The sequence below is a fragment of the Thamnophis elegans genome, chromosome 7 (assembly GCF_009769535.1).
Source record: "Thamnophis elegans isolate rThaEle1 chromosome 7, rThaEle1.pri, whole genome shotgun sequence".
Lineage (NCBI taxonomy): Eukaryota > Metazoa > Chordata > Lepidosauria > Squamata > Colubridae > Thamnophis > Thamnophis elegans.
This window is the reverse complement of record NC_045547.1, coordinates 20,862,502-20,888,716: the sequence shown is the minus strand read 5'-3', so window position 1 is coordinate 20,888,716 and position 26,215 is coordinate 20,862,502. Positions and strand designations below refer to the sequence as shown.

General features: G+C 40.5%; 1 protein-coding gene across 1 annotated transcript in view; it reads left to right on the top strand.

Annotated features, from left to right (window-relative positions):
• Nucleotides 1–26,215, top strand: part of DGKI (diacylglycerol kinase iota) — a 328,663-nt gene that overhangs the window by 265,518 nt on the left and 36,930 nt on the right. Inside the window, 4 exon segments of the mRNA XM_032220500.1 lie at nucleotides 953–993; nucleotides 4,140–4,267; nucleotides 7,110–7,235; nucleotides 22,365–22,390. Of these exon segments, the coding sequence (XP_032076391.1) occupies nucleotides 953–993; nucleotides 4,140–4,267; nucleotides 7,110–7,235; nucleotides 22,365–22,390 (321 nt within the window).

Below are 26,215 nucleotides of genomic sequence, written 5' to 3'. Positions count from 1 at the left end.
AAAAATTCAAACAGTCATGCAGCACAGCTGATTGTCACACAGCCGATCATCAGAACTTTTTTTAAAATTTGTAAAACATTTTTTTTAATACAGATTCTCCCAAACTGGTAATTAAAAAATGCTAAAAAAAGTTTTTGAAAAGTTCTAACGATTATGTGGCACAGCTGATTGTCACACAGCTGATCAGCAGAACTTTTTTTTAGCATTTTTTTTTTACTACCGGTTCTCCCAACTTCAGAGTATTTCACCCCTGAATTTAGCTCTGGGAGGTACATACTACCTAAGAACAGAAAGTCAGGAATCAGGGCTTTCCTGGAAGCAACAGCCAACTGGGAAGGGAATTCCTTGCCAGGCAGGTTTACAAAAAGGCAAATCTTTTCAATTTGCCTTCCCTTCCTTGGAGGCAGTACTGGAATTCTGTTGTGCTGTTGCAGAGCATAATAAAATAATGTTGAAATCCTGACAGAGATTCTTTCTATCACTCTGTTTCTTATACCAAAGAGAATCAAGGTAGGGCAATCTTGAGTTTCTTTCTCATTGTCTCCTCTTTAGAGGTTTACTTAATGGCTGTTGAATACTTTCTCCAAGGCCATCTCTATATTCTTCAATATAGTTATACTTCCAAATACTTGCACGAAGCCAGCCATCTTATACTGACAATACCAACCACTACCAAATTCATTTATGTTTAGACTTAGTACGAGCAGGAAAACCTCATGGCTGTAACATCTGATTTAATTTTGGAATGTATTTCTAATTTCTTCCCATTCCCTTCCTTTTTGTGCCATCGTGCTTAATGGAGAGGTCTGAAGAAGTGAAAAGTTTCATGCTCTTTTGTCTCACTTTCATTGGTCCCAATTGAGGTATTGCTTAGCTGCGTAGTTTGGATATTTTCCCCTTTCTGATGGATCAAACACAGTTTTTCACACAAGTCTTTCCTCGTTTTTTGCAGCAACTTCTGCTGACCGCTTTTACCGCATCGACAGAACTCAGGTACAGAGATGATGTTGCTTTCCTTTTAACTTTTTCTTTTTCTTTTTTTTAATAGCACAGAATTGGGTTCACCATTATAATAAGAAAATATGGGTCTTGTCAAATGTGACTCTCCTCCTATTATATACTTGTCTCTATTTCTTCTCTCCAGAGATTCTCAAGGGCCCCTAAAACTGTCAAAAATAAATAAAGTAAAATAGACTTCTTCTTTTTTCCAGTTAGGAAAAGAAAAATAAGTGCTTTGAGGTCTGCATTCCACACAAAATTTCAGCTCTTCCCAGGATAGATTGGACAACCATTTGACTAGGATGATATAAGGTCTCCTGCCTTGAACAGAGGGTTGGACTAGAAGACCTTTGTGGTCCCTTCCAGCCTTATGATTCCATGCCCTATGTTTTTTCTGAGTTTATTTCTCTCCTCATTATGCAGTTATGATGCTGCACATTGATTAGTAGCATTTGTTCCTCCATCTCTCAAGGTCATTCCTATATAGCAATAGCAATAGCACTTAGACTTATACACTGCTTTGCAGTGCTTTATAGCCCTATCTAAGTGGTTTACAGAGTCACCATATTTTCCCCAACAATCTGGGTCCTCATTTTACCGACCTCGGAAGGGTGGAAGGCTGAGTCAACCTTGAGCCTCGTGGGATTTGAACTGCCAAATTTCAGGCAGCTGGCAGTCGACAAAAGTAGCCTGCAGTACTGCACTCTAACCACTGCACCACCGTGGCTCATATATACCATGATGCCTACTTGTAGTATGTAAGACTGTTTCATTTAACTTTGTAGAAATGCAACAGATTCTTCAGGAATGCTTCACATCATTGTGGATTATTTTGCTTTAATGATAAATTAAAACAATAGCATTGATTTACAATAAATGAATTCACAAGTACCTAAGTCTAATATCTGAAAATTAAACCTAACATATTAACACCATAATATGATTAATATTAGTCAATATTGAAACATCAAATATTTAAATTTATTATTCTATTAATTATTAATGTTAAGAGCCCGAATATCAAATTTGAGAAACTCCGTCGCATTGTCCTTACTGTGATTTTTAATTTAGAGCCATGTTTTGCCATGTAAATTAAACACCTTATGAAAAATTGGCCCAAGGCACCCAAGGTCAAAGAAGATTTAAACCAAGAAGGATGAGTTTTCCTCTTTTTGCTTAAATCAGTTTGATGTTTTAATAGCATAGATTCGTCTTCTTTCCCCCCCTTATCTTCATGAGCTTAGGAAAGCTACATTAAAAAGAAAATCTTAGAGTTTATCTTGGTGTCTACAGTTCCACAAAAATCCTAATCCTCTATTTGTGAGATAAGGTGACTCTGGAAATTATGATAATGTTGGGCCTAAATAAAATATTCACAAAGCTTTAAAACACATCAAATTAAAGTGACAGCATATGTCAAAAACATAACAATTTATATGTTAGTTGGACACTGTCTGGAAGTTTTACAAATATGGAAGCCATTCAGATTGGGTTTGCTTTTATTGATTTTTTTTGTTTAATTCATTTAGTTTCTGTTCAGCTGTAAAGCAGAAGCCAAAATTGCGTTAGTCCTTTGGGGCAATTTAAGAAAGGTCTGCTACATCAAAACAGTGGCTTATACAGTTCAGCTATTTCTACCCGCTGCAATTGAAAAGAAATTACACTGCACAATTCTAGGCATGCTTATTGGGAAGTAATTCTCCACTGAATTCAGTGGAATTTGCACGAATAAATCTATATCTTTAGCAAATTAGTATTGCACTTTCTAGAACAGGAAACAAACCTGAGAAATTAAGATTTATCCTAGCCACTGAGCAGATGGATTTCCTATGATGATCTCCTTATCTCTGGACCTAATCCATTTACAAAGGATCTTCCTGTATAACTACCCTACTTGTGGTTGTCAGCTGAAAATGATTGGCAAACTCACAATCCTGCAGTGCTGAAAAAGATACAGCCATTCTCAGAAATACATGATATTTTGGGCATGAATGCAGGGGTGGTATACATGTACCAGTGGTGGGTTTCAAAATTTTTTGGAACCTCTTCTGTAGGTGTGGCCTGCTTTCCGGGTCCACTGGTGGAACCACTTCTAACTGGTTCGGTAGATTTGACGAACCGGTTCTACCGAATAGGTGCGAACTGGTAGGAACCCACCTCTGACATGTACCTTCCCTACCGATTCGCAAATGTGAGCATGTGCGAGCACCTCCGCGCATGCGGATATCCTTCCATATGCACTTTTGGTGAGAAAATGGCCTAAATGGGTAGCCGTAGAGTTGTGCGCGGGTGGGCGGAACCACCCATGATTTCCACTACCGGTTTGGGCGATCCAGTTCGAACTGGTAGAATACCACCTCTGCGTGAATGGTTGGCTGGCTTTAAGCAAGGAGCTGCTATAAATAGAATTTTGAGCATTCTCCATGCATTGACCCACAGCTCCTTCCTCTAGAAGAGCTTTCTGCAAATGCTCCCAAATGTGTTGGGACTACAGATTTCAGAATACGTAGCCAATATATCTGGTGCATTCTTGGGGTTGCAGTTCTTATATTTGGAACTTTTAATTTTAATTCAGACCCACGTTTTCCCATGTAAATTAGACACCTGATGAACAATTGGCCCAAGAAACCCAAGGTCAAAGAAGATTTAAACCAGGAAGGAATGAGTGTTACATTTTTTGCTTAAAACCATCTTGAGGAAGGTGGATTTAGAAATCATATTAAGTTTATATATATGTGTATATATATATATATATATATATATATATATGTGTGTGTGTGTGTGTGTGTGTGTGTGTGTGTGTGTGTGTGTGTGTCTGTCTGTCTGTCTGTCTGTCTGTCTGTCTGTCTGTCTTTGGTTATTTGGGTTTTCTCCCGCGTAAAATTGGAGGTGTCTTGATGTTTCGACGAAGTCTCATTCGTCATCTTCAGGCTTCGTGCTTCCAGGAGCAATGTGAGATCTTGGCTGTTTCTTCCTTTTAACTACCAGTCGGGGTTTGAGCTGATTGGGTGAGAGCTTGGCTGTTGTTGGCCAATTTTACATGGGAGAAAACCCGAATAATATATATAGCATTCCTGAATAGAATTGTGATGCTGATTGCAATAAACAATAGATTTTTTATTTTAATATCACTGTTGCAGGAACATTTGCACTTTGTGACAGAAATATCACAGGATGAGATTTTTATCCTGGATCCAGAATTGGGGGCAGCTCAACCAGCAGGGACACCTCCAGGAATGCCTGACCTGGTGGTAGAGCAGGCTTCTGGGTAAGGCTTCTGGATTTTTTAGCTTCTCTTCTTTTATTTTCATATACAATTTTCCATATCCTTAAAGATGGATCTCACATGGAGGTTTTTGTTCAAGCATATTCTTTTTCTAAACAACTTGATCCTTCTGTTTTCCAGGTGCTTTAAGCTATAGCTTCAAATCATTATTGGCTATGATGAATGCCACAAAGCAACTGAAAGTTGCTATATCACCTACATCATATCTACATTTATACCTTCAATGTCTGTTGTCATTGTAATGTGATGACACCTTAATCTATTCCCTTCTTTATACAGTTTTAGTGGTGCTTCTGACATTGCTGGATTTCAATTCCCAGCAGCCCAAATACGGCCAATGATGAAGGACATTAAGAGTTGGAATTAGTTGCCTTTTGAAGGACTGCCATTCTAGACTCCCAAGAAGTCATAGCAGTTGGGACCAGAATTTCTATCGCTAAGTGGTGCAGTCATTTCTTAGTGAGGGCAACCTTGGTAGCTTTACTTATTTTATTTATTTATTAAATCTATATGTTGCCTATCTTGCTATCTAAACAGACCCTGGAAGAGCAGTTGCTGTTGTAATCCCAGGATCATATGGGTTGTTAAGTGGGAAGAGGTGGGAGTCTCAGGAAAGCAGATTCACTGGTGAGAGCTTTGGGTGAGAGCTACTGACAGGTAGATGGATGTCATGAGGGATGCAGGCAAGCACTGGAGTTGCTCAGGTGGCATGGTAATGCATAGGTGCTATGGACAGATGCTAGGGAGCAGATGAGTTGGTGCCACAGGAAGGTCTGCAGCAGGGGTGAAATCCAGCAGGTTCTGACAAGTTCTGGAGAACTGGTAGCGGAAAGTTTGAGTAGTTTTGAGAATCGGCAAATACCACCTCTAGCTGGCCCCAGAGTGGGGTGGGAATGGAGAATTTGCAGTATCCTTCCCCTGCCACGCCCATCAAGCCACATCCACAGAACTGGTGGTAGAAAATATTGAATTTCACCACTGGTCTGCAGATGTTGCAGGGAGGTGTTCCTGAGCACAGATGAATGTGCAGGTGCCACAAAAGGGTATAAAGATGCCACAGGAAGGCATTCCTGAGCATGGGAAGGTGCACAGTTGCTGTAAGAGTATGTGCAGTGCTACAGGCAGGTGTTACTAAGCAGGGGCTACTGTGCAGGTGTCAAGGGTAGAAAGTAGGGAGTGCAGGTGGATAGGTGAAGGAATGGCAGGAACACGAGTGACTTACGACTTCCTGCCTGCTTCCCCATTGACTTTGTGGGAACCAATAGGAAATGTCAGAAGTCATGATCCATAAGACTCCAAGGACACTGCAATAGCTGGTACTTCAACAATCCATCAGAAGTCCCCCTTGTTCAGCGCCACTGTAACTTTGGATGGTTGTTGAATGAGTGGTTGTAGCTTGAGCACTACTTGTATGGAACTCTGTAACCACTGCATTGAAAGCAGTTTGGAGAGAAAATTGTAGCATAGAAAATAGATTACTCCACCTGCATAAACGTCAGAATAGTATTCCTTTTGAAGACTGCCTTTCGAAAGTGAAAATAAAACTGCAAGGAAAACATAGGAAAACAATCTTTTTTCCTTTGTCGCCCTTTGTAAGACGTGTACCCAAGAGGGTATTAGCTATTTGTAGGTGCAATAATTTTGAAATATTTATGTCACAAGGTAGAAAACAACATATCAGGCCCAAGATGAAATCACAGAATAATAATAAAAAAATTAAAGAAAAATAAACATAAAACTCCTTACACATAGATTCAGCAAAATAGATTAAGTAAACCATGGTAGAAACTTGTAGTAGAGCACAGAATTATGTGATTCCTATCTATAGAACTATAGATACATTTCTGTTTATATTTAAATAGTTACCTTGTGTTTCCAAAAAAAATAGTACAGGTAGGCTACAACTTACAACCAAAATTTCTGTTGCTAAGGGAGACATTTGTTAAGTAAATTTTATGACCTTTCTTGCCACAGTTATTAAGTCAATCACTGCAGTTCAGTTGAGCAACACAGTTAAGTCAATCCAGCTTCCTCATGAACTTTGCTTGACACAAGGTCACAAAAGGTGGTCACATGACCCTGAGACACTGCAACTGTCATAAATACGAGTCAGTTGCCAAGGGTCTAAATTTTGATCATATGACCATGGGGATGCTGCCATAGTCATAAGTACAAAAAATGGTCCTCAGTCACTTTTTACAGTGCTGTTGTAACTTCAGTCCAGTGGTGGGTTCCCGGATCCCGTTCCAACCGGTGCGCATGCGTTATACCACCTCCGCGATGCTCCAGCTGCTCAGCAAGTATCACGCAGGCGCTGTATGCGCCATGCATATGCATGGAAGCCTTAAAAGACAGTTAAGGAGCTCAGACAGGCGGGTGGGCCCTCCGGAGCACCGTACCAGAACGGTATCTGGTGCTCCGGGCAGGCTCCGGTATGTCCGCACTGGGTCATACCACCTGCAACCCACCACTGCTTCAGTCACTGAATGAACTGTTGTAAGTCTAGGGCTGCCTTTAGTCCATTAGTCATCTATGAGAAATCTATATGTGCTTTTCATCTTTCTCAACTCTCACTAAGTTAATTGTTGAGCCTAACATTAGTGTTGCAATTTGTATACAATTTTATAAAATTGCTCCAAGAAGCAGATGAATAAGCAAAAGGATAATGTAGAAGAGGGCAAGAAATTTTGGGAATCATTGATTGAACCAACCAACCAACCAAACAAACAAACAAACAAACAAACAGACAGACAAAAAACTGAAAAATAAGTTGTTTTAGGAAGCAATCATCATGTTTCCTATTTGAAAATGTTTCTTTTCCCAGAATGTCCGATCGGTGGAATCCTGCTATTCGAAAGCGCATGTTGAGTGACAGCGGTTTGGGGAAGATGTCCCCTCATTATGAAGTCCCTGAGAAACAAAAGGAGGCCAGCCAGGCTCACCTGCTACAGTAAGAGTCCTCTAGATTTTTCAGCTTGGCTCTGCATTGCTTCCCTAATCAGAGGCAATACAAACTGCTCTTTAAAATGCATTTGGGTAAATTCTCTGCCTTTTTAGAAACAGTCTACTCTGCCATAATTGTTTCAACTGTTTTGCAATTTAAGATGAGGCTATACAGAAGAATGTAAGAAAGCTTCACTGATCTGATTCTAGCACAACAATATCTGCACTAGCTGGGTTCACTATTTTTTATCTGTCTGATTGTCTAATTTATATTCTAACGAGTAGTTTGTTAACCATTATTAGATGAGCAGAATTCAATGGCTGGATACATAGATAAAGCTGAGCCACAAACCATGATGTGCAAATTACGGTGTTTGAGCTCATAACAATGCTAAGCTGTAGTATAGCAGTATTTGACTTCATTGTTGGCTGGTAGCTGTACTCCATAGGCTCAGTTTCCCAACCTCACCTGGAGTTGCCAATGATGGAACTGTAAGCCTTTTACTAATAAAAGGTAAAAAGGTAAAGGTTCCCCTCGCACACATGTGCTAATCGTTCCCGACTCTAGGGGGCGGTGCTCATCTCCATTTCTACGCCGAAAAGCAAGCACTATCCGAAGACGTCTCCCTGGTAATGTGGCCGGCATGGTTAAACACCGAAGGCGCATGGAACACTACAGTGGTGGGTTCTGGATCCCGTTCCAACTGGTACGATTGGAACGGGCCCGGCGTTATCCACATGGGTCTTACTGTCCAGCGAGCCTCTGATGCTCCAGCTGCTCAGTGGAGCATCATGCAGGCGCTGTATGTGCCGTGCGTGGAAGCACCAAAGACTTTGAAGGCAGATAAGGAGTCCGGGTGGGCAAGTGGGCTCTCTGGAGCACTGTACTGGAACGGTACCCGGTGCTCCGGGCAGGCTCTGGTACACCCGTACCAGGTCATACCGCCTGCAACCCACCACTGGAACACTGCTACCTTCCCACCAAAGGTGGTTCCTATTTTTCTACTTGCATTTTTACATACTTTCAAACTGCTAGGTTGGCAGACAAGTAACGGGAGCTTACTCTGTTATGTGGCACTAGGGGTTTGAACCGCCCACCTGCCAACCTTTCTGATCAACAAGCTCAATGTCTTAGCCACCGAGCCATCGCGTCTCTTTTGAGCCAGCTTTTACTAATACAGTATATCAATTCAACAACAGTAGTGAATGGCTAAACTTGGGGATGGATTCTAAAGCTAACAGCTGGTGTTTAACTATTGTCAAAATCATTTCTTGAAAGCAGTAATAGCTGAAATAACAGATTCTAGATCTGAGGAAGCTGTATTTCTACAGATCTTATTTGGAATATTGTATCCATCCATCCATCCATCCATGAATCCAACAACATCCAATCTCTTAAACATACAGTTGTCTGTCCCTGTAACCAACTCTGGAAACTTGGTCTTTGCAGAATGAAGCATCCAGTTCCTGTAGATTCACAAGTCCAGATACTGTTGTAGCATGCAATAGTCTCAACTGCCCATGAACTAGTTTTTTTAAGAGATAAAAAATATATTCATAAAGCAAATGTAATTGCATACAACAGTTCACCTGTTTACAACATAATGCTGAAGTGTACCAGGAGCTTGGGAAGTGCCAATTTGACTCGTGGCACGACAAAACCGCGGTCCACTAAAGCGCGCCCGATTAAAGCGCGTCGCTGACGTCATCAGCAGTGCGACAACAGCGACTGCGGAGAAAAAAGAGCGCTTTAAAAAGCGCTTTGAAAGCAAGCCGATTCACGTTAAGGTAAGGGTTAGGTTTAGGGTTAGGGTTAGGGTTAGGTTAAGGGTTAGGGTTAGGTTTAGGGTTAGGTTAAGCGTTAGGGTTAGGTTTAGGGTTAGGTTAAGGGTTAGCGTTAGGTTTAGCGTTAGGTTAAGGGTTAGGTTTAGGGTTAGGTTTAGGGTTAGGTTTAGGGTTAGGTTTCGGGGAGTTAGGCTTAGGTTTAGGGGTTAATTTTAGCTTTAGCGCTCACAGCGTGCTTTTTTCGTTGCGCTGTGATGACGTCAGGTACGTGGTTTCGTCGAGCCCGCTTTAGTCGACCGCGGTTTTGTGGTGGAACCATTTGACTTTCCTCCTCACTTTAAAATTAAAAAGAACCTCTCCTAATTTCTGTGTTCTAGAATACTTCTAGCTTCCGGAAAGTTCAAAAAGATTTCTTAGAAAATGAAAGAAAGGAAAAGAAAAGAGGAAGGAAGGCTAGAGTCCAGTGTGTATACTTTCTTGCAGGAGTAAATGAAGAAAGTTGAAAATATCTTGCAGGATTGGATCAAAGGATGTGGATATATGGCTGATAAATTGATGCATGATAACTGGCTATGTTTTCTGTGAATAATTGTTCTTGCCTGCAAGTCATCATGTGTCTAGAACTTTCCCCCAAAATTACAAATGCATGAAAGAGAGAGAAAAAGAGAACTCTCGAAATAATAAAAATGTTCAATTTTCTCCTTGCCTCTCTGATCTCTCTTTTGATCAGGAAATAATAGGTATTTCCCCATTTCTCCCCTTTCTGTTCTCATTTGCATTATGTTCCTTTCCTTTCACTCAGTGTATTCTTTTCTATTTCATTTGAAATAAAGAAAATGATGAAGTCCTGTCGCAGGAAGTAGAAATGTGATCATATGTCAGGTTTTTCATCGTTTGGACAGTGCAGAGAGATACCTGGTAATGAAATCTCTATAGAATTTGGCTTCTTCATAAAACTTTGGATTAAAACTATATATTCAAAATGGGAGGGTGGAGGAAATGCTTTTGCTAAGTGCATCTGTCTACTTCTTTTTTAAAAAAATGTATTTGAATTGAAAATTGTATCAAACCATTTTTTTTTAAGAGTGGACAATTTTGTATGTAAATAGAGGAAAATCAAAGAATGTAAGAAATAGATTTGTGTAAAATTTGCACATGCCAATTTAGAGGTATAGATACATATTAAAAACAGTTATCAATATGGTTTAAATATGGTATCATCGAAGAGGGGAAACCACCACTTTATTCTGACTGAAGGCCTAGTTTATCTCCATGCTGGTAATCATAAAATGTTCATTTTGGTTTTTTAATTAAACTGGATTGAACAGAGAGGACAAACTGAAGTTGCCTAAATTTTATTCGTCATACCAGGTTGTAGTGACATAATTGGTGAAAAATGATTGTTTGGTTTCTCATTAATATGTAATGGAAAGTTCATGAAAAGAGAAATGTAAGCCCCCAGATAGGGATAATATGATTGATAAAAGCAAAGGAAAAAAAATGGGGTACTAACCGTGTACCCCATAATAAAAATACAAACTTCCCATGGGGTAGTTTTCGTCTCTACAAATTACCTCTGCCCTCATTGTTAAAAATAGAATTAAAGGAAATTTATGATTTGTGTTATGTATTGAATATCTATATCTATATCTATATCTATCTATCTATATCTATCTATATCTATCTATATCTATCTATCTATCTATCTATCTATCTATCTATCTATCTATCTATATCTATCTATATCTATCTATATCTATCTATCTATCTATCTATCTATCTATCTATCTATCTATATCTAATCTCTCTCTCTCTCTCTCTCTCTCTCTCTCTCTATATATATATATATATATATATATATATATATATATATATATATATATTTATCTATATCTATATCTATATCTATATCCATATCCATATCCATATCCATATCCATATCCATATCCATATCCATATCCATATCCATATCCATATCCATATCCATATCCATATCCATATCCATATCTATCTATCTATCTATCTATCTATCTATCTATCTATCTATCTATCTATCTATCTATCTATCTATCTATCTATCTAGTTGTGTTAAGCCTTGCTAAAGTGAAAGTAACATTTAGATGACCCTAGCTGTTAACTCCAACTATTTTGGAGGGAAACTAAGCACATTCATATTTGGGTGGGCTTTTTCTAGTATAATGATTGGTTAAGACCCTATGGGCCCATAGTATAAATTACAGGCATTTTCTTGCTATTCCTCAGTAACAGTTTTGAGTCAATAAATGCTGTTGTATCTATGCAACTCTCCTAAACTAGAAACAGCTGGGATTTAGTTATTTACGTATGTCAGTGAAAGCTATCTCGTTCCTCCTTGGTGACAGTGTCATAGGCATTCCTCTAGGTGGCACTCAAGTGTCAAGGATAACCATCGGTATATAACTTCAGTAACTTGCTTCCAACTTTATGTAGAACAATTAATTGTTTTAAAAGACCAGAAATACTAAAATACGTGTAAATGTATCTTAAGATGTGGAATAGATTTCCCAATCTGGGGCCATGCAGATAGGTTTCCCAGGATTTCTCTTCTTTTGGTTGAAAGCTACATAACTTGCTGAAAGATGTGGCAGAGGGAGAAATAACCAGAAGGGATTAGAATTTTACAGATGTCATTTGCATTTTCAGTTCCCCAAATTATTGTGGAAACTATAGGTCAGTATTATAATCTCCAATTTTCTTGGAATACACTAGGGAGAGAAAAAAAGGGAGAAAAAAAAATCAAGCTCCCTATTAAAAAGCCACCTAAATTGTTCAATCCAACAAAGTCAGAATAACATATAGAAATGGGGAAATGAATAAAATCTTTTTTCATAGCTAAATTTCCTAATTTAGGAATGATCTAGGCATTTTAGTAAGATAAATAAATTTCACACTAAGAAATTTGGGGGCAACTACCGGTATTTGATCCCAACAAGTCTAAAGTCCGTCCTTAGCCTCCCACTTTTAAATGTTTCCCACAGTTATATCTTTGAGAGCTGTTACTTTTATTTTATTCCCCCCCCCCATGCTCTGAAGGCATCACATTCCCATAATGCACTAGAAGAGACTCTCAGACATCTAATATTCTTTGGCCAATTGCTCCTTTCAATGTTAACCCCATCAGGTGCAGCAGCAAGCTCTGTGACACCCCCAACTAAAGAAGACTCCGAGACTTGAGTTTCCTCAAAGTTCTATTTTATTAGACATGTCATATTGGCACATCTGGGAAAACCCGAATCTGAAAGTTTCCAGGCTTTCCCTACCCAAATGAAAGTTCAAGACCCTGCCCAGCACCCACATGTCTGTCACATGGTCCAATCAGGCACCATCCAAAACTGGAGATGCCTCCCAGTCACACCATCACAGCTGCAGGGCAAGGTGTCCTTGAGTCTCTGAGAAAAGAATGTTATTTATAGCAATAGCAGTTAGACTTATATACCGCTTCATAGGGCTTTCAGCCCTCTCTAAGCGGTTTACAGAGTCAGCATATTGCCCCCAACAACAATCCGGGTCCTCATTTTACCCACCTCAGAAGGATGGAAGGCTGAGTCAACCCTGAGCCGGTGAGATTTGAACAGCCGAACTGCAGAACTGCAGTCAGCTGAAGTAGCCTGCAGTGCTGCATTTAACCACTGCGCCACCTCGGCTCTCTGGCACATATCCTATATCTGTGGCACATATCCTATATATCTCCCTTATTCCATATAATCCCCCCTCCCATTTTCCCACAGCATTAATTGTGGCCAGCCTGAAGGCCCAATGCAAAAGATGGCTTCCAGGCCTGACAAGCTCATTCACAGAGCAAGAGAATTCTCCCATTAACCCTTTACTCTGCAATGGGCACAATTGCAGTTGGGAGTTCATAGTATTGGATTTGGAGGCTATGTGAAATGAGGACTTTATGGAATAAATATTCAGAGAATTAAAGGATAATGATCTACTATTCCCTGTCCCTTCTGCATGTCAGAAACCTAAAGTGTAGCAGAAGATTGAAGGCTGCTTAACACTCTGTTGGGACTTTGGAAATATACCAAGGTTCAAACTTCTCTGGAGATTTCTTCACCATTTTATCTTTTTCTAAAGAGACAGGGAATGCAAACAATTGGAGATGGCCTGGTAGTACATTTTATCAGGGACTGTATCATAACTTCGGACAGTGGAATATTTTTAGGGAAGATAAAGTCTCTAACAGAATAGCACCGGATGACATATTTGACCAATGTCCTGGAAAGAGGCCCTTTGTTTATGAGAACATTACTCTTATGCATCCATTACTCCCCCCCCCCCTTGGCAGATGTTAGATTAGTGACCTAGTGTTGGCTTTTTTATCTTAATGGTTACAAGGAGAATACAGATAAGAAGCAAACATTACAAACTGCAATCGTGCAAAGCCCTGGTAAGAAACTCTTTAATCCTTTCTGCGCAGGTATTTTTTTTTTATGTGCAAAAGGAATAAGGGGCCACAACACTAACTCCTTGCCAGTCTTCCACAGTGCAATTTATCCTCTCAAGCCTGAAGCTAAACCTAAACCGAACTTCTGTGGGGAAAAAACGGCATTGATGAAAATGGAGACAATTTGCATCGTTACCATGTGTCAGCCCATTACACTATAAGTGTCATTCTTTGAAAGAAAAACAAGCCATAAACCCAATTATCTAACTATGCGCCAAAGCCATGCATGGATACAACAACATGTGGCATCCCAGATGTTTGTTTTTATTCAATTTATTGGATGACTCAATCGACTAGTGATTTAAGGCAATTTATAAGAGTGTTGAAAGCACTGATGGTCACGGCAATAAAACAGGAAAACAATAACCACATTAGGAGAAATAAAAACTTCAAACACAGATATTTCAGTGGCTTTACAAATTGCTTCCAATAGTCCCTGTCAGAAAAACAAAACTTTTAGGCTGGAGACATGTAGATCTGTAGATTTTGATGAGAGTCAAAGAGGGAAAGAGGAATGAAGATCTGTAGAAGATTTGTTGAATCAGAGAAAGAATGGAAACTGGGGTTGAGAAGAGTGAAATCATTGGTGGTGTTATAAAAGATATTTGTTGTGGTCCGCCAGTGACCTGCAGAGCTGGCAGCAAAGTCGAACAGTGAGGACGTTGGGGAGGAACATGGGCCAGTCCTGGAGGCTGGGGAAGGCTTGGACGACGGCTCTGTGTCAGAGGCAGATATGGGGCCAAGGCCATTTGGCAGTTCTCAGCTGCCTTCAGAGCAGTGAGACAGAGGAACAGCTGGAGCCTGTTCTCAGTGCGTGCATGCGCAGAGCTGCCAGAAGAAAAGAACAGCTCAGAAATCAGGGTTGACTTGTGTGTAAAGCCACAAGTGGGCTGTGAATGTCTCCTCCCGTAGGAAATAAAAGAGGAGTGAAAGGGTAGTGGGCTTTTGTAGGAAACAATTTGTTTGTTTCAGGAGTCTGTAGATCTGTCTGTGAATCTCAGAGGCTCTGTGTCAACTCTTAAATATTTAAATGACAGCTTTCCAATCTAGATAAGGTCTGTGGTCATTAATTCACCTTTGAAAGATTGTTTACCAGACCTTTGCTGAATGTGAATGAGAGGAATTCACCTTTGTTTAATAAAAGGGATTTTGTTGGGACCAGGGAAGAGGCTGATTCTATAAGACACTTTGACAGTTTCTAAATACCATGCTCACAAAGTTTCAAACAATGTATTGGAAACTAGAAGGTTGAGGCAACTTAGGGATAAAATTAGAAATGGGCAGCATATAAGTACATATATCTGCACTGCAGGGGTAGGTTCCAGCAGAGACTACTGCCGGTTTGCTCAGGGATGCGCCATGCGCGCATGCACAGTACAACTAAAATTGCTCTGTGCATGCGCAGAAGCAAAAAACAAGATGGTGGCAACTACCAGTTCCGGGGTGTGGCAGGCTGGGTCACTGCCAGTTCCAGCAACCCAGACCGCCAAACTACTACTAGTTCAGACAAACTGGTCCAAACTGGTAGAAACCCACCACTGGTATACTGCTGCTTTAAAGAATCCCTCTTGATCACATCACAAGCCTGATAGTAGATTTTCTCTAGCCATTGGTGCTGGGGGAATTCAATCACCAAATTTTGGGTCTGTGGTCTGGGTTCATGTACCCCATGGTATCTGTTGATTTGCCCCAAGTGATCATAGTCCTGATTCGTATATGGGATTATACGTTACACTGTCTTTAATCCTTAGAGCACATGATATAATTTGAAGATGGTAATGCAATGTGCTATTCTTATTAGACCTCTTTAATACTATTGACTGACTGAGAAGTTTGGGAGTTGGGAGCAGATTCCAGAGACTTAGCACAGCCTATACTACAGACAATAGCACCCTCACTGAGGTCATTTATGGAAGCCAGAGGCAGTAATGGCTACTTTTATTCAAATGACTGTAATTAAGTTGTAAAGCAAATGGAAGGAACATAAATCTGGAACATGGATGTATAAAACTGGAGTATAGAAATAAATATATGCTGGTCAGGAACAAGAAACCAAAACCCAGGATAAAGTTCAAAGTACTGCATGTTTATTCCATGCAACCTTCTACATACAAGAATCTGATCTACTAACAGTCAAGATAAATTGGCAGCAGATAAGAGTCAACGGAATTCCAGGAGGATGGAGTTAGGTCTCTGTTAGTGGTGTAGGGATTCCAGACTGATGATGTATTTGACCCTGCCCTCAGGCTCAACCTGGCCATCTCCTACATCACCTTAAGAAATAGATTTACAAAATAAATACACAGGTAGTGTAGAAATAGAAACAATATAACAAATTATTGCATATTGAATATATTATTATATTTACTAACAAAATAAATAGAAGTGTAATAGAACAAAAGGAAAATTTAAGAAAACAAGGAGATAAATCCTACTAAATAGGTTTAAATCTCTTGTACATAGGAAGTATGGAAAATAAAGGCTCGTAAGGTTAATCACAAACTTGCTAGTGTTAATTTTCTAAGAAAATGCTAATTTACTATTTAAGTAATAGACTTCACCCAGTCTGGAGGTTAATCATCTGTCCTCTGTGTGGGTGTTGTGTCATCTGCAAAAGAACCCACATTGAATGCCTGTCTGAAGCAGATATAAATGGGATACAATAATTGTGTGCATACATACAATTGCACATTAACATCCTTTCAAGCTTCTCTTTAAACATCATCTGAATTCTGCCTAAAAAAAGAAATCACTTAGAGGAACAATTTTAGAACTAAGGGGAAAAAAATAAATATCTAAAATTAAAGAGAAAGAATTAAAGAAGAAAGAAAGGATTTAAATATTTAGATGCAGGGTTTCCTTATTTAGTTAAAACACATTTTCCCCAAACAAGGTAGCAGGTTTGCAGAAACAATTTGCTCAAGTAAAGAAGAGGCAGTCAAATACCAGACAGGGTCAATAAAGTTATTTTGTTGTTTGGCACTTTATATTCTTAAAAGCTGGGCGTGAAAATGCTTTGGGTGGCAGAGGCTCTTGTTTTGGGTAAAAATAGCAACTTTTTTTGTTGGTAAAAATAGCTGCTTTATGGTTGATGGTTCTCTAGAGGCATTTGTCTTTATAAATAATGCACTGGATTGCTGGAATTTTTTAATAAAAATGTGCCTGAAGGAGGATCATTGAATTGTCATGAATCTAGAAATCCCATCGACCCAGCTCTGCGTTGCAAATCCCTTCCCTTGATTACTTCCATTCCAGTGGTGGAATTCCAATAATTCAACAACCGGTTCTCTGCCCTAATGACTGGGTGGGCGTGGCCATGGTGGTCATGGAAAGGGTGTGTGTCAGGCAGCACTCGGCCTCCTGCACCCCCCTGGGAGCAAAAACAGGCTGCAGGGGAGGGCGTGCTGCCCCCGTGCCCCATTTTGGGACTAGTAGGCCTCCCTGCAGGCTCCTGGGAGCAAAATGGGCCATGGGGGGGAAGCCACAACCCCCATGTCCCATTTTGGGCCTAGTAGGCCTCCCTGCAACCTCCTGGGAGCCAAAACGGGGCATGTGGGGACTCCTGGAAGGGATGGGGCAGGAAGGGGTGGGGCCAGCCAGCAATGTAACAACTGGTTTGCCCAAACCGGCCTGAGCCGGCTGAATCTCATCACTGTTCCATTTAAATAGATTCCTTCCCCCTTAAACTGGAGCAGATTTCAATTTGGAAATTTTGAAAACCAGTCATCAGCTTTTTAGAACTACCAGTTCTTTAGAATTAGCTGCTTTGTAATAGTCGGGTTGGATTTCAGATGCTACATTCATGATCTGGGATCTGTGAGTTACCATGAACAGGAGGTAATTTGAGTAGATGCATCTGGCTTTAAAAGGGTTGCTGGCTTTTCTGGTTAGTGTAAATTTTGCATGACCAGGAGAAGATGTTCTCATTTTTTAGGGCAAGGATAGTGTGGGCCTGCAGTGAAAGATAAATCATGTCACAGTTCCATCAGAAGAGGCAGCCTTCAGCAAGTAATCCTGAAATCTTGTATTGCAGGGTGAAAGTCCGCAAGTGGGAAATAATGCCTTGCTGTATTGATAAATGGATGGATGGGGACCAGCAGAAGCATATGATTAATTTGATTAATATTAAGCTTGATTAGAATGATAGGTAGTCTTCGATTTAAAAAGGTTCATGTAGTGCCTGTTCGAAGTTACAACTTCGAAAAATGTGAGTTATGACCGTTTTAACAGTTACAACCTTTGTGGCATCCCCATGATCATTTGATCAAAATTCAGATGATTGGCAACTGGTTCATATTTATGACCGTTGCTGTGTCCCAGGGTCATGTGATCCCATTTTGCGACCTTCTGGCAAATAAAGTCAATGGGGAAGCTAGATTCTCTTAACAACGGGTTACTAACTTATCAACTGCAATGTTTCACTTAACAACTGTGGCAAGAAAGGTCATAAAAGGGGGTAAAACTCACTTAACACATGTTTTTCTTAACAATATACATTTTGGGCTCAATTGTGATAATAAGTCAAGGACTACCTGTATTGGTTAATGGCTTACCATCTAGGTTGTTAAGTCTGTGGTTCAGTCTGTTGTCCAAACCATGAGATTGGGTTCATTCCATCACATTGTCAAGCCTACTGTAGAAACAATATGGTATCAGCACTATGACCACGGTCTTTTCTACTGTGGTGGAATGTAGTCTGGATTCCCAGGAGAGAGTGGCTCTGCTTTCCAGAAGGTAAAGAGGCAGTGGGGCATTGAAATAGCAATAGCAGTTAGACTTATATACCGCTTCATAGGGCTTTCAGCCCTCTCTAAGCAGTTTACAGAGTCAGCATATTGCCCCCAACAGTCCGGGTGCTCATTTTACCCACCTCGGAAGGATGGAAGGCTGAGTCAACCTTGAGCCGTTGAGATTTGAACAGCCGAACTGCAGAACTGCAGTCAGCTGAAGTAGCCTGCAGTGCTGCATTTAACCGCCACCTCGGCTCTTGATTCTAAATGGTCAAGGTTATGATGAAACAATAAAAAAACAAAACACCAATCCTGGTTTAAATGCTTCTTTATCACACCGGTACTAACTGAACACCAAATTCTTGCAAAAATGGAATAATGGCTGGAGCTGCTGCTCCGTGCTCCCCTCTACTTTATAAGCCAATCCCTTGAGCCCCACCTAGCATCCAGTGGCCAATCCCTCCCACATTTCCACTTTCCCTCCCCGTGAGCCTATCACCAGTGCCCTATTGGAATGCATAAAGTCAAAGACTTCCCAAGCAAACCCCTCTCCACTGGTCTGTTCCTCCATCCATTAAAGATAACTATCATTTTGGCAGTTTAACACACTCCCAGGGAACGTCACTGATAATCGCCGCCTCTGTAAGCCTTGATTGCATGGAGTCATGCTTCCTGGCTTGCTGATAATAGCAACCGTCACCTCAGCTGCTTGGGTGAGCTCCAATGCTGAGCCGAATGGAGAGACAGACAAGGCTCCAGCAGTCCAGGGGCTCCAGCAGGGGCAATGAAGATTAGCCGGACAATGATATGAACCCAGAGTACCCATGTGGCAGCCTCGGACTTCGTGGACGACGAGGCCGACAGAAATTTGGATAACAGAAAGAGAGTCAAAATGGCTCCTCCCTAGCTTTTTCCTAAGTATATCTTTAGCTATGCACAATGTTGCTTTAGTTTGGCAAGACTTAAACCTTGTTATTAGCCTCCTGCTTATTTATTTGCATCTCACCCTGTATTATTTTTACAAATAAGTCAAGATGGCAAACATATTCAACACAACTCCCTCCTCCTATTTTCTCCACAAGAACCACCCTGTGAGGTGGGTTGAACTGAGACAAAGTGACTGGGCCAAAGACATCCAGCTGGCTTTCACCAGAGCCGAGGTGGCGCAGTGGTTAGGGTGCAGTACTGCAGGCTGCTTCAGCTGACTGTTATCTGCAGTTCAGCGGTTCTAATCTCACCGGCTTAAGGTTGACTCAGCCTTCCATCCTTCCGAGGTGGGTGAAATGAGGACCCAGACTGTGGGGGCGATATGCTGACTCTGTAAACCGCTTAGAGAGGGCTGAAAGCCCTATGAAGTGGTATATAAGTCTAACTGCTATTGCTATTGCTATTTCACGGCTAATGCAGGACTTGAGTTCACAGTCTCCCACTTTCTTGCCTGGTGACTTAATCACTAAATCATACTGGCTATTAGCCGCCTGTTTGCTTTCCTTCAGAATTGTGTTTCTTCGTATTCTAGTGCAAATGTTCAGTTATAGAGTCTATTTATTTTATTCAATTTATATGGCTGTCCATCTCATGTGGGCGAGTCTAAGGTTCCCATTCTGGCAATTCTGCCTGTTTAAAGTTGGCTTGACTTTCATCGCTTTTCTCCCTCACAAACAGATCTGTGTCTGCTCCATGGTTTAGACAGACAAGAGTAGAAAATGTTATGATTTTCTACAGCCAAAATGATCATAGTCATTTTTTTTCTGCCAGTTTCTGCTTCGGGTCGTTTCAGAGGCAAGGCTAATTGCCTCTAACCATCTTGCTGTGATAACAATTCTACTGAGGCATACTTTAAAAGATGCAACCCGAAGATGCTCACTTGTAATTATAAAGTGGATAATTGTGTGTCGTTTCTTTCTGAATTTCAGTAATTGCAAGTACCCAGGCTTAGCTACCTTTTATGCTGCTGCATGGCTACAAGGGATAGCAGTGGGACTAAATTTTAGAAAAAATCACGGGGAGCTCATTCTCATAAGCACTTCGGCAGAGTTAATCACTCAAAGCATGCTTTCCCCTTTGTTTGGTTCCCCCCCCCCCAGACAGTAAAAATGGTACAGGTGAAGAGTTGGCAAATATTGTATAGTCTGTGAGGGACAGGAGCTATTTCAACAATCAGTTATTTCCCTTCCCACATCTAATTATTTCCATATTTTTCAGAGTATAAGACACTCCGAAGTATAAGACACACCTAGCTTTGGGGAGGAAAACAAGGGGAAAAAATCTGCCTCTGCCTCCCAGCAATTTGCCTCTTTGCAATAAACAGCACAGACAATATACACTGTTTGTAATGTTACATTACAGACTATACTTGTACAGATGCTGTTAAAAATTGACGTCCTTTCTGGAAGTATAGCTATTCTCTGCTATTTAAAAGAAGATACAATAGCACTGGGCCTCTTCAGATCAAGCATTTATTTTAAAAAGCTTTTGTTAAGCTGTCTAGAACAACAATAAAGCAGTCTTTAAAAATAAATCCTTGCTTACTGCTAAAATGCCAGATTGTATTAACCTTTGGCCCAAGCTACAAAATCAATTATTTTCTTATTTTCTCGCTTTATCTTGAGCAGGCTCAAGAGAGAGTCTGACTTTTGTACTCAATGGTGGGATTTAAGGACCTTAGAATGGGGAAGACAGAACTGGTGGCAACTAGATTTTTTAAATGTTATCCTCAAACCTGCTGAAATGGGGGAGACAAACGTTGCAGGGCAGCTTTGGAAGGGGACGTTATAAAGTTATAACAATACCCCAGTGACGTGCGGTGAAGTTTATACCTGGTGAGGCTCAGCTGGGCATCCTTTTGCGAAGCAGCTCAGCAGGGCAGCGGTCGGCCTCAGTGGGGGGGGGGGATTTGCATCGTGGGAGCAGCCAAGCGCCCGGGTCTGCAGCAAAGGCGCTTGGCGGCTCCCGCGATGCAAAGTGCCCCACCGTCCCCGCTGCTGCCGCCCGCCCGCTGCCCCGGCCTGCTTCTCCAGGCCCTGCCCAACGTAAGCGTGCTCAAGAAGACATGATTGGCTGCTTCCAGATCAGGAGGCGGGAGAATTAGTGCCTCTTTTTCATCTGAACTTCTTTGCCTTTTAACTCTTTCTTAACTTTTAGAAGGTGAAAAATTCCTTATGGAAAAGAGGCCCCGAGTTCTCTCGCCTCCTGCTTTGGTTAACACTAAGCAGACACCAAGCCACTGTGAGCTGGAATCTGGTAGCAACTATCTTGGCTTTAATTATTTTAAAAAAAATATTTAAATTTCTTTCTTTTTCCTGAGGAGACTGGTGAGGCTCCGCCTCCCTTGCCTCTAGTAACTGCACGTCCCTGCAATACCCCATCTCATTCCATCTATTTATTATTCGCCTTCTATTATTCTGTCCAGAGGTGGGTTGCTACTGGTTCGCACCAGTTCGAGTGGACCAGTAGTGGAAATTAGGACTGGGTTGCCGAACCGGTAGGGACATCAGGCTGGCCATGCTCCCAAACCGGTTTTGCGGTTGCTGCTGCCGGCTTGGTTTTTAATCATTTTTTTCATGTTTTGCGCATGCGCCGGCAGCAACCCATTCCTGGTTATGTCTACATTACCTCTTGTTAATGTAAAGTACATGGAATTTAATTTTGAGCTAACTTTGTAATAATGATATTGCTCAAACTGCTTAAGAATAAGATCTTTACATTTGCTATTTTTAGAGGTACATCTAACAACAGTTTGTGTGTATGTGCGCGCGCACACATGCTTGAATACACTAAGAACAAAATAGCCAGCAGTATGTTATACTACTTCTGATCTTGTTTTGCAAGTTTTAGTGTTAGTTCAGGATGCAGAGTGGGCCAAGGTTTTGCTGATACTGGCAGTAAGATATGTTTGTTAGGATAAAATGAGCAATGTTGAAAAGTGTCTCTCTAGGATCTCAATGTTCTGAGTTAAGAGCTTTAAGGTGGCAGCTTTTGTGATTTGTGTCCTACATTTTTACAGCTTGCCATCCGGTCCCATTTCACCTTGCAGATACCTCTGTTAAAATTCCAACAAGGCCACTAAAGACTTAAAAAAACAACTAAAGATACTGAAGAATAAAACTCCTTGTTATTTCTTTACTTATAGGTCTCCTGTTTCTTCAGAAGATCAAGGTAAGATTCCATTTCATAAATTCTTCTGCTGAACTTAAAATTGATTTTGACGAGAAGGGAGAAGTAAAGTTTTACCTGAAAAGGAATCTGAAGTACAGAAATAAGCAAAATTTGATATAGACATAGAGATAGCTCCTCTATCATTTCATTAAATATATACGGTATAGTCTATCCAGTTTTGCAGAAAAGCCATGAGTGGACTTCTGTTCTATCATAAATCTAATTCAATAAACTTACTTTTTGCTTCAGTAACATTGTTTGGAATATAAATTCTGTTATTCATGACTATTAACCCATGGTCTATAGAGAAAAACGAGATGATAATAATGATTGCGAGCACTTACATAGCTTTTTACAAGGTTTATCCCCACTGTCAGTCATCTCTACAATGCTTCACATGTTAGCCGTTGTATGAACAGGGTAGTTAGAAGATCAGAATATTGGGACTCACCTAAAGCTACCGTATCTTAACAGTTCCTGGAATTGCAAGATGCAAGGCCTTTCAAATGTGATTTTACAATGTTAAGAGAGCACACACTGTTCCCTTCCATCTTTCCACTGCTGAGTGATACATTTATTTCATTAGATAGTAGCCAAAACCTTGCCTTCCATGTTTCAGAGGAAACATTACATTGAATAGTCTGTCTCAGATACACATATCAAGCAGCTTGTCTGTGGACATTGATTTATTGGTTGGCATTACAAGATGGTATGAGTTCTGTTAAGATACAGCCTATTGTGCCTTAAAATGGCTTCTACTGCACTGCTGTAAAATGGCTTCTACTGTACAGCGCAATGGAGTTGCCATGGTAATGGCTTCACAGTACCACACAAGGGGGCTTCCTCTGGTAAGGGGGAAAATCCAAAATTAGAAATTAGATTAAAAACCAATAACGCCGGGTTATTGTCTAGTTTGATCTATTAATTGAGTGTCTGATGACAGATAAAGAGCTTCCTTGGGCAGCTTCTTGATTTTAGTCCTCAATAACTGTCCCCATGATCTATTTTTCTCTTCTACTTTCACTATTTTCTTCCTCTGCACAAACTGCTCTCATGTTCCATTTAACCACCTGTGCCACTGTGACAAGAGACCTACGCTACAGCTTGATCAATACCCTGAACCACTCCAGAACTATAAAAGCAATTTATGAGCTTACTTTGAAAGGAAGAATAAAGCCATAGCCACGTATCATACCAATGAAACCGAAAACTTCTGCCTAATGACAATGAAATGGCTGGTCGAGGAAACTCACTACAGTACCATAGAGAAGGAAAGGCAAGAGTGAGAGCTTGAGAGTTCTCTTTCTGAAGTCAGAATATTTAGTACCAATGCTTTAAAAACTTTAGTTTCCAGGAGAGTAATTTACTGTATTTTTTGGAGTGTAAGACTCATCTTTTTCCTTAAAAAAGAGGGTGAAAATCTGGATGCGTCTTATACACTGAATACAGCCTTTTTGACCTCCCAAAACCCCGCCCCTTTGCAAAAAATGCCCATGCATAGCTTTTAGGAGGCTTCCAGAGTGCTCCTGGGGGCTGGGGAGGGCAGAAATGAGTAAAAAGCGGGCTATTGAAACTTGACAGCTTTAAGACCTGTGGACTTCAACCCCCTGAATTCCTCCTCTCGCTCTTCATCTTGATGATATGCAGATGGATGGGGGGATGGAGCTCGAACCAGTTCTAAATGGCACTGTAGATTTGTGGAACCTCTTCTATAGAAGAGGTTAGAACTGGCAGGAAGCCACCCCTGTTCTGGTTGGCCCCTTCAACCTGTTTTTCACTCTCCCCAGGCTCCAGAGGTTTTCCTGAAGCCTGGGGAGGGCGAAAAACAGCCTCCCCCAGCCCCTCAGAGCTCTCCAGAGGGGGGAGGCTGTTTTCACCCTCCCCAGGCTTCAGGAAAGCCTCTGGAGCCTGGGGAAGGTGACCCCCACCATGCAGGGGGGATCACTCACGCATGCGCAGGTGGATGGGCACATGCGGGCACGTGCGGGCACGATAGCGTGTGCGCACCCCGCTTGGTCACACCTTTAGAAAAAGGTTAGCCTTCACTGGTCTAGACACTGAGATTTGGAGGTGATTCACCTTACTTCCTATTCATATTTTCATACTCGTAACTTCCTGCACTTAGAAATTATACTGTGTACCATGAACAAATCAGATGGCAGATTATAACTCCATGCCTTAAACTGTTTCACTTAAAACTGAATTATGCTCCATTACTGTAGGTGTTTAAGCAGTTTGAGTTGTCAATCTTTTTTACTCAAACACTCTCAAGAAGTCCTCCAAATCAGAAAGTGACAATATAATAAGTACATATCTAAAAGAGCAGGTTATAAATGATACAACTAATACCTTTAAAAAAATGACAGTAATTAGAAGCCAACTTCAATCCAGCATATTCAATAAATCATGTACTACATAAAACAAAGAATGTTATTCAATAAAACCAAATTTGATTAAATAACTCCTTCACACCGCTTAAACACATACAGTAATGGAGCATAATTCAGTTTTAAGTGGAACAGTTTAAGGCATGGAGTTATACTCTGCCATCTGATTTGTTGGTAGTGAGTAGTATGTAGTTGGTAGTTAGTCTCTAGTTTCGTATGGTTTATTTCCACTAAATTAAACCCAAAGAACGAGATTTAACATTAAGCTATCACTGAGCTATTGTCTCTTTATAGTTTTTACCTGACAATGTTAATCCTCTTGTCCTCTTTTAAAGTAATTATCTCAAGAAGCACTATCTCTGCATGTTTTTTTTATCTTAACATTCGATGAACATTTGTAAAAAAAATTAGTGGAATTGGTTCCTGTGATTAGTAAGATAAATAGTTTCAACCATTTACTGTTATAATATTATGGCTTATACCACATTCTTTAGTGTTCCCCTTTTCTGAAGTCTATAGCCAGCAAATGTCACTTTCTTATATCAAGCCACGGCAGTAACTTGCTTAGCACTGTATAATCTGCAATGCAGGTCTTTCTTTCTGCAGTTAATTCAAATCAACACTTAGTCCTTCCTAGGATGGACTTTGCTTTGCAATCAGAAGGTATAGGTGACTTGTACTCAGGTTGTAGCTTCCCCTTGTCAAAGCCAGTGACAAAAGGGGGAAGATAAATTTCCTGCATTGATTGCAATTCCTGTGGGGTCTTTGTTGACAAAATAACAACAACAGGGAAACACTCCAAGTGATTTGCAACTGCTTGTGTTATTCTGAGCATTGAGTGAGGGGTTGAATAGCGTGAGCTAATCTCAATAGGAAAGACTACAATATATTGCCTCAGGCTCTGTAGTTTGGGGAGGAATGGGTCAAGGTCATAAATATCACTACAAATACTTTAAAAAAATGGTTGCTCTCCCTGAAATATGAGCCCCAGTTACTTTCTCATTTTATGCTTTGGTTGAGAATTCTAAGGGAATGTTAATATATTGTATGGCATGCATAGAATCCACTTTGGGTGAATGTGTATAAAAAAAAGGGAAAAGGGGGAGTGGCCAGAGACCTGAAAACCAACCAAATTTCTTTTTTAAAATAGTGATTTTATTAAAGATTGCATTTTGAAACAATAAAACTAATGCATACTAAAGAAAACAAAAAAGAAGGCAAATCAAGAAAAATAGAAAATAGAATGTCAGGGTAATGATGATTTAATCATTGACCAGTTGCTGTAATGCTGTAATACTGAAATGATGAGAATAAGTCAGCAGGGTTATTTAACTGTTATCGTTTTAAGAGGTTGTATATATAAGAGAGGCCTTGTGAGGACATCCCTCTCTCCGTGTGTACTTCCATGCTGTAGTTGATGATTGATTGACCGACTTTG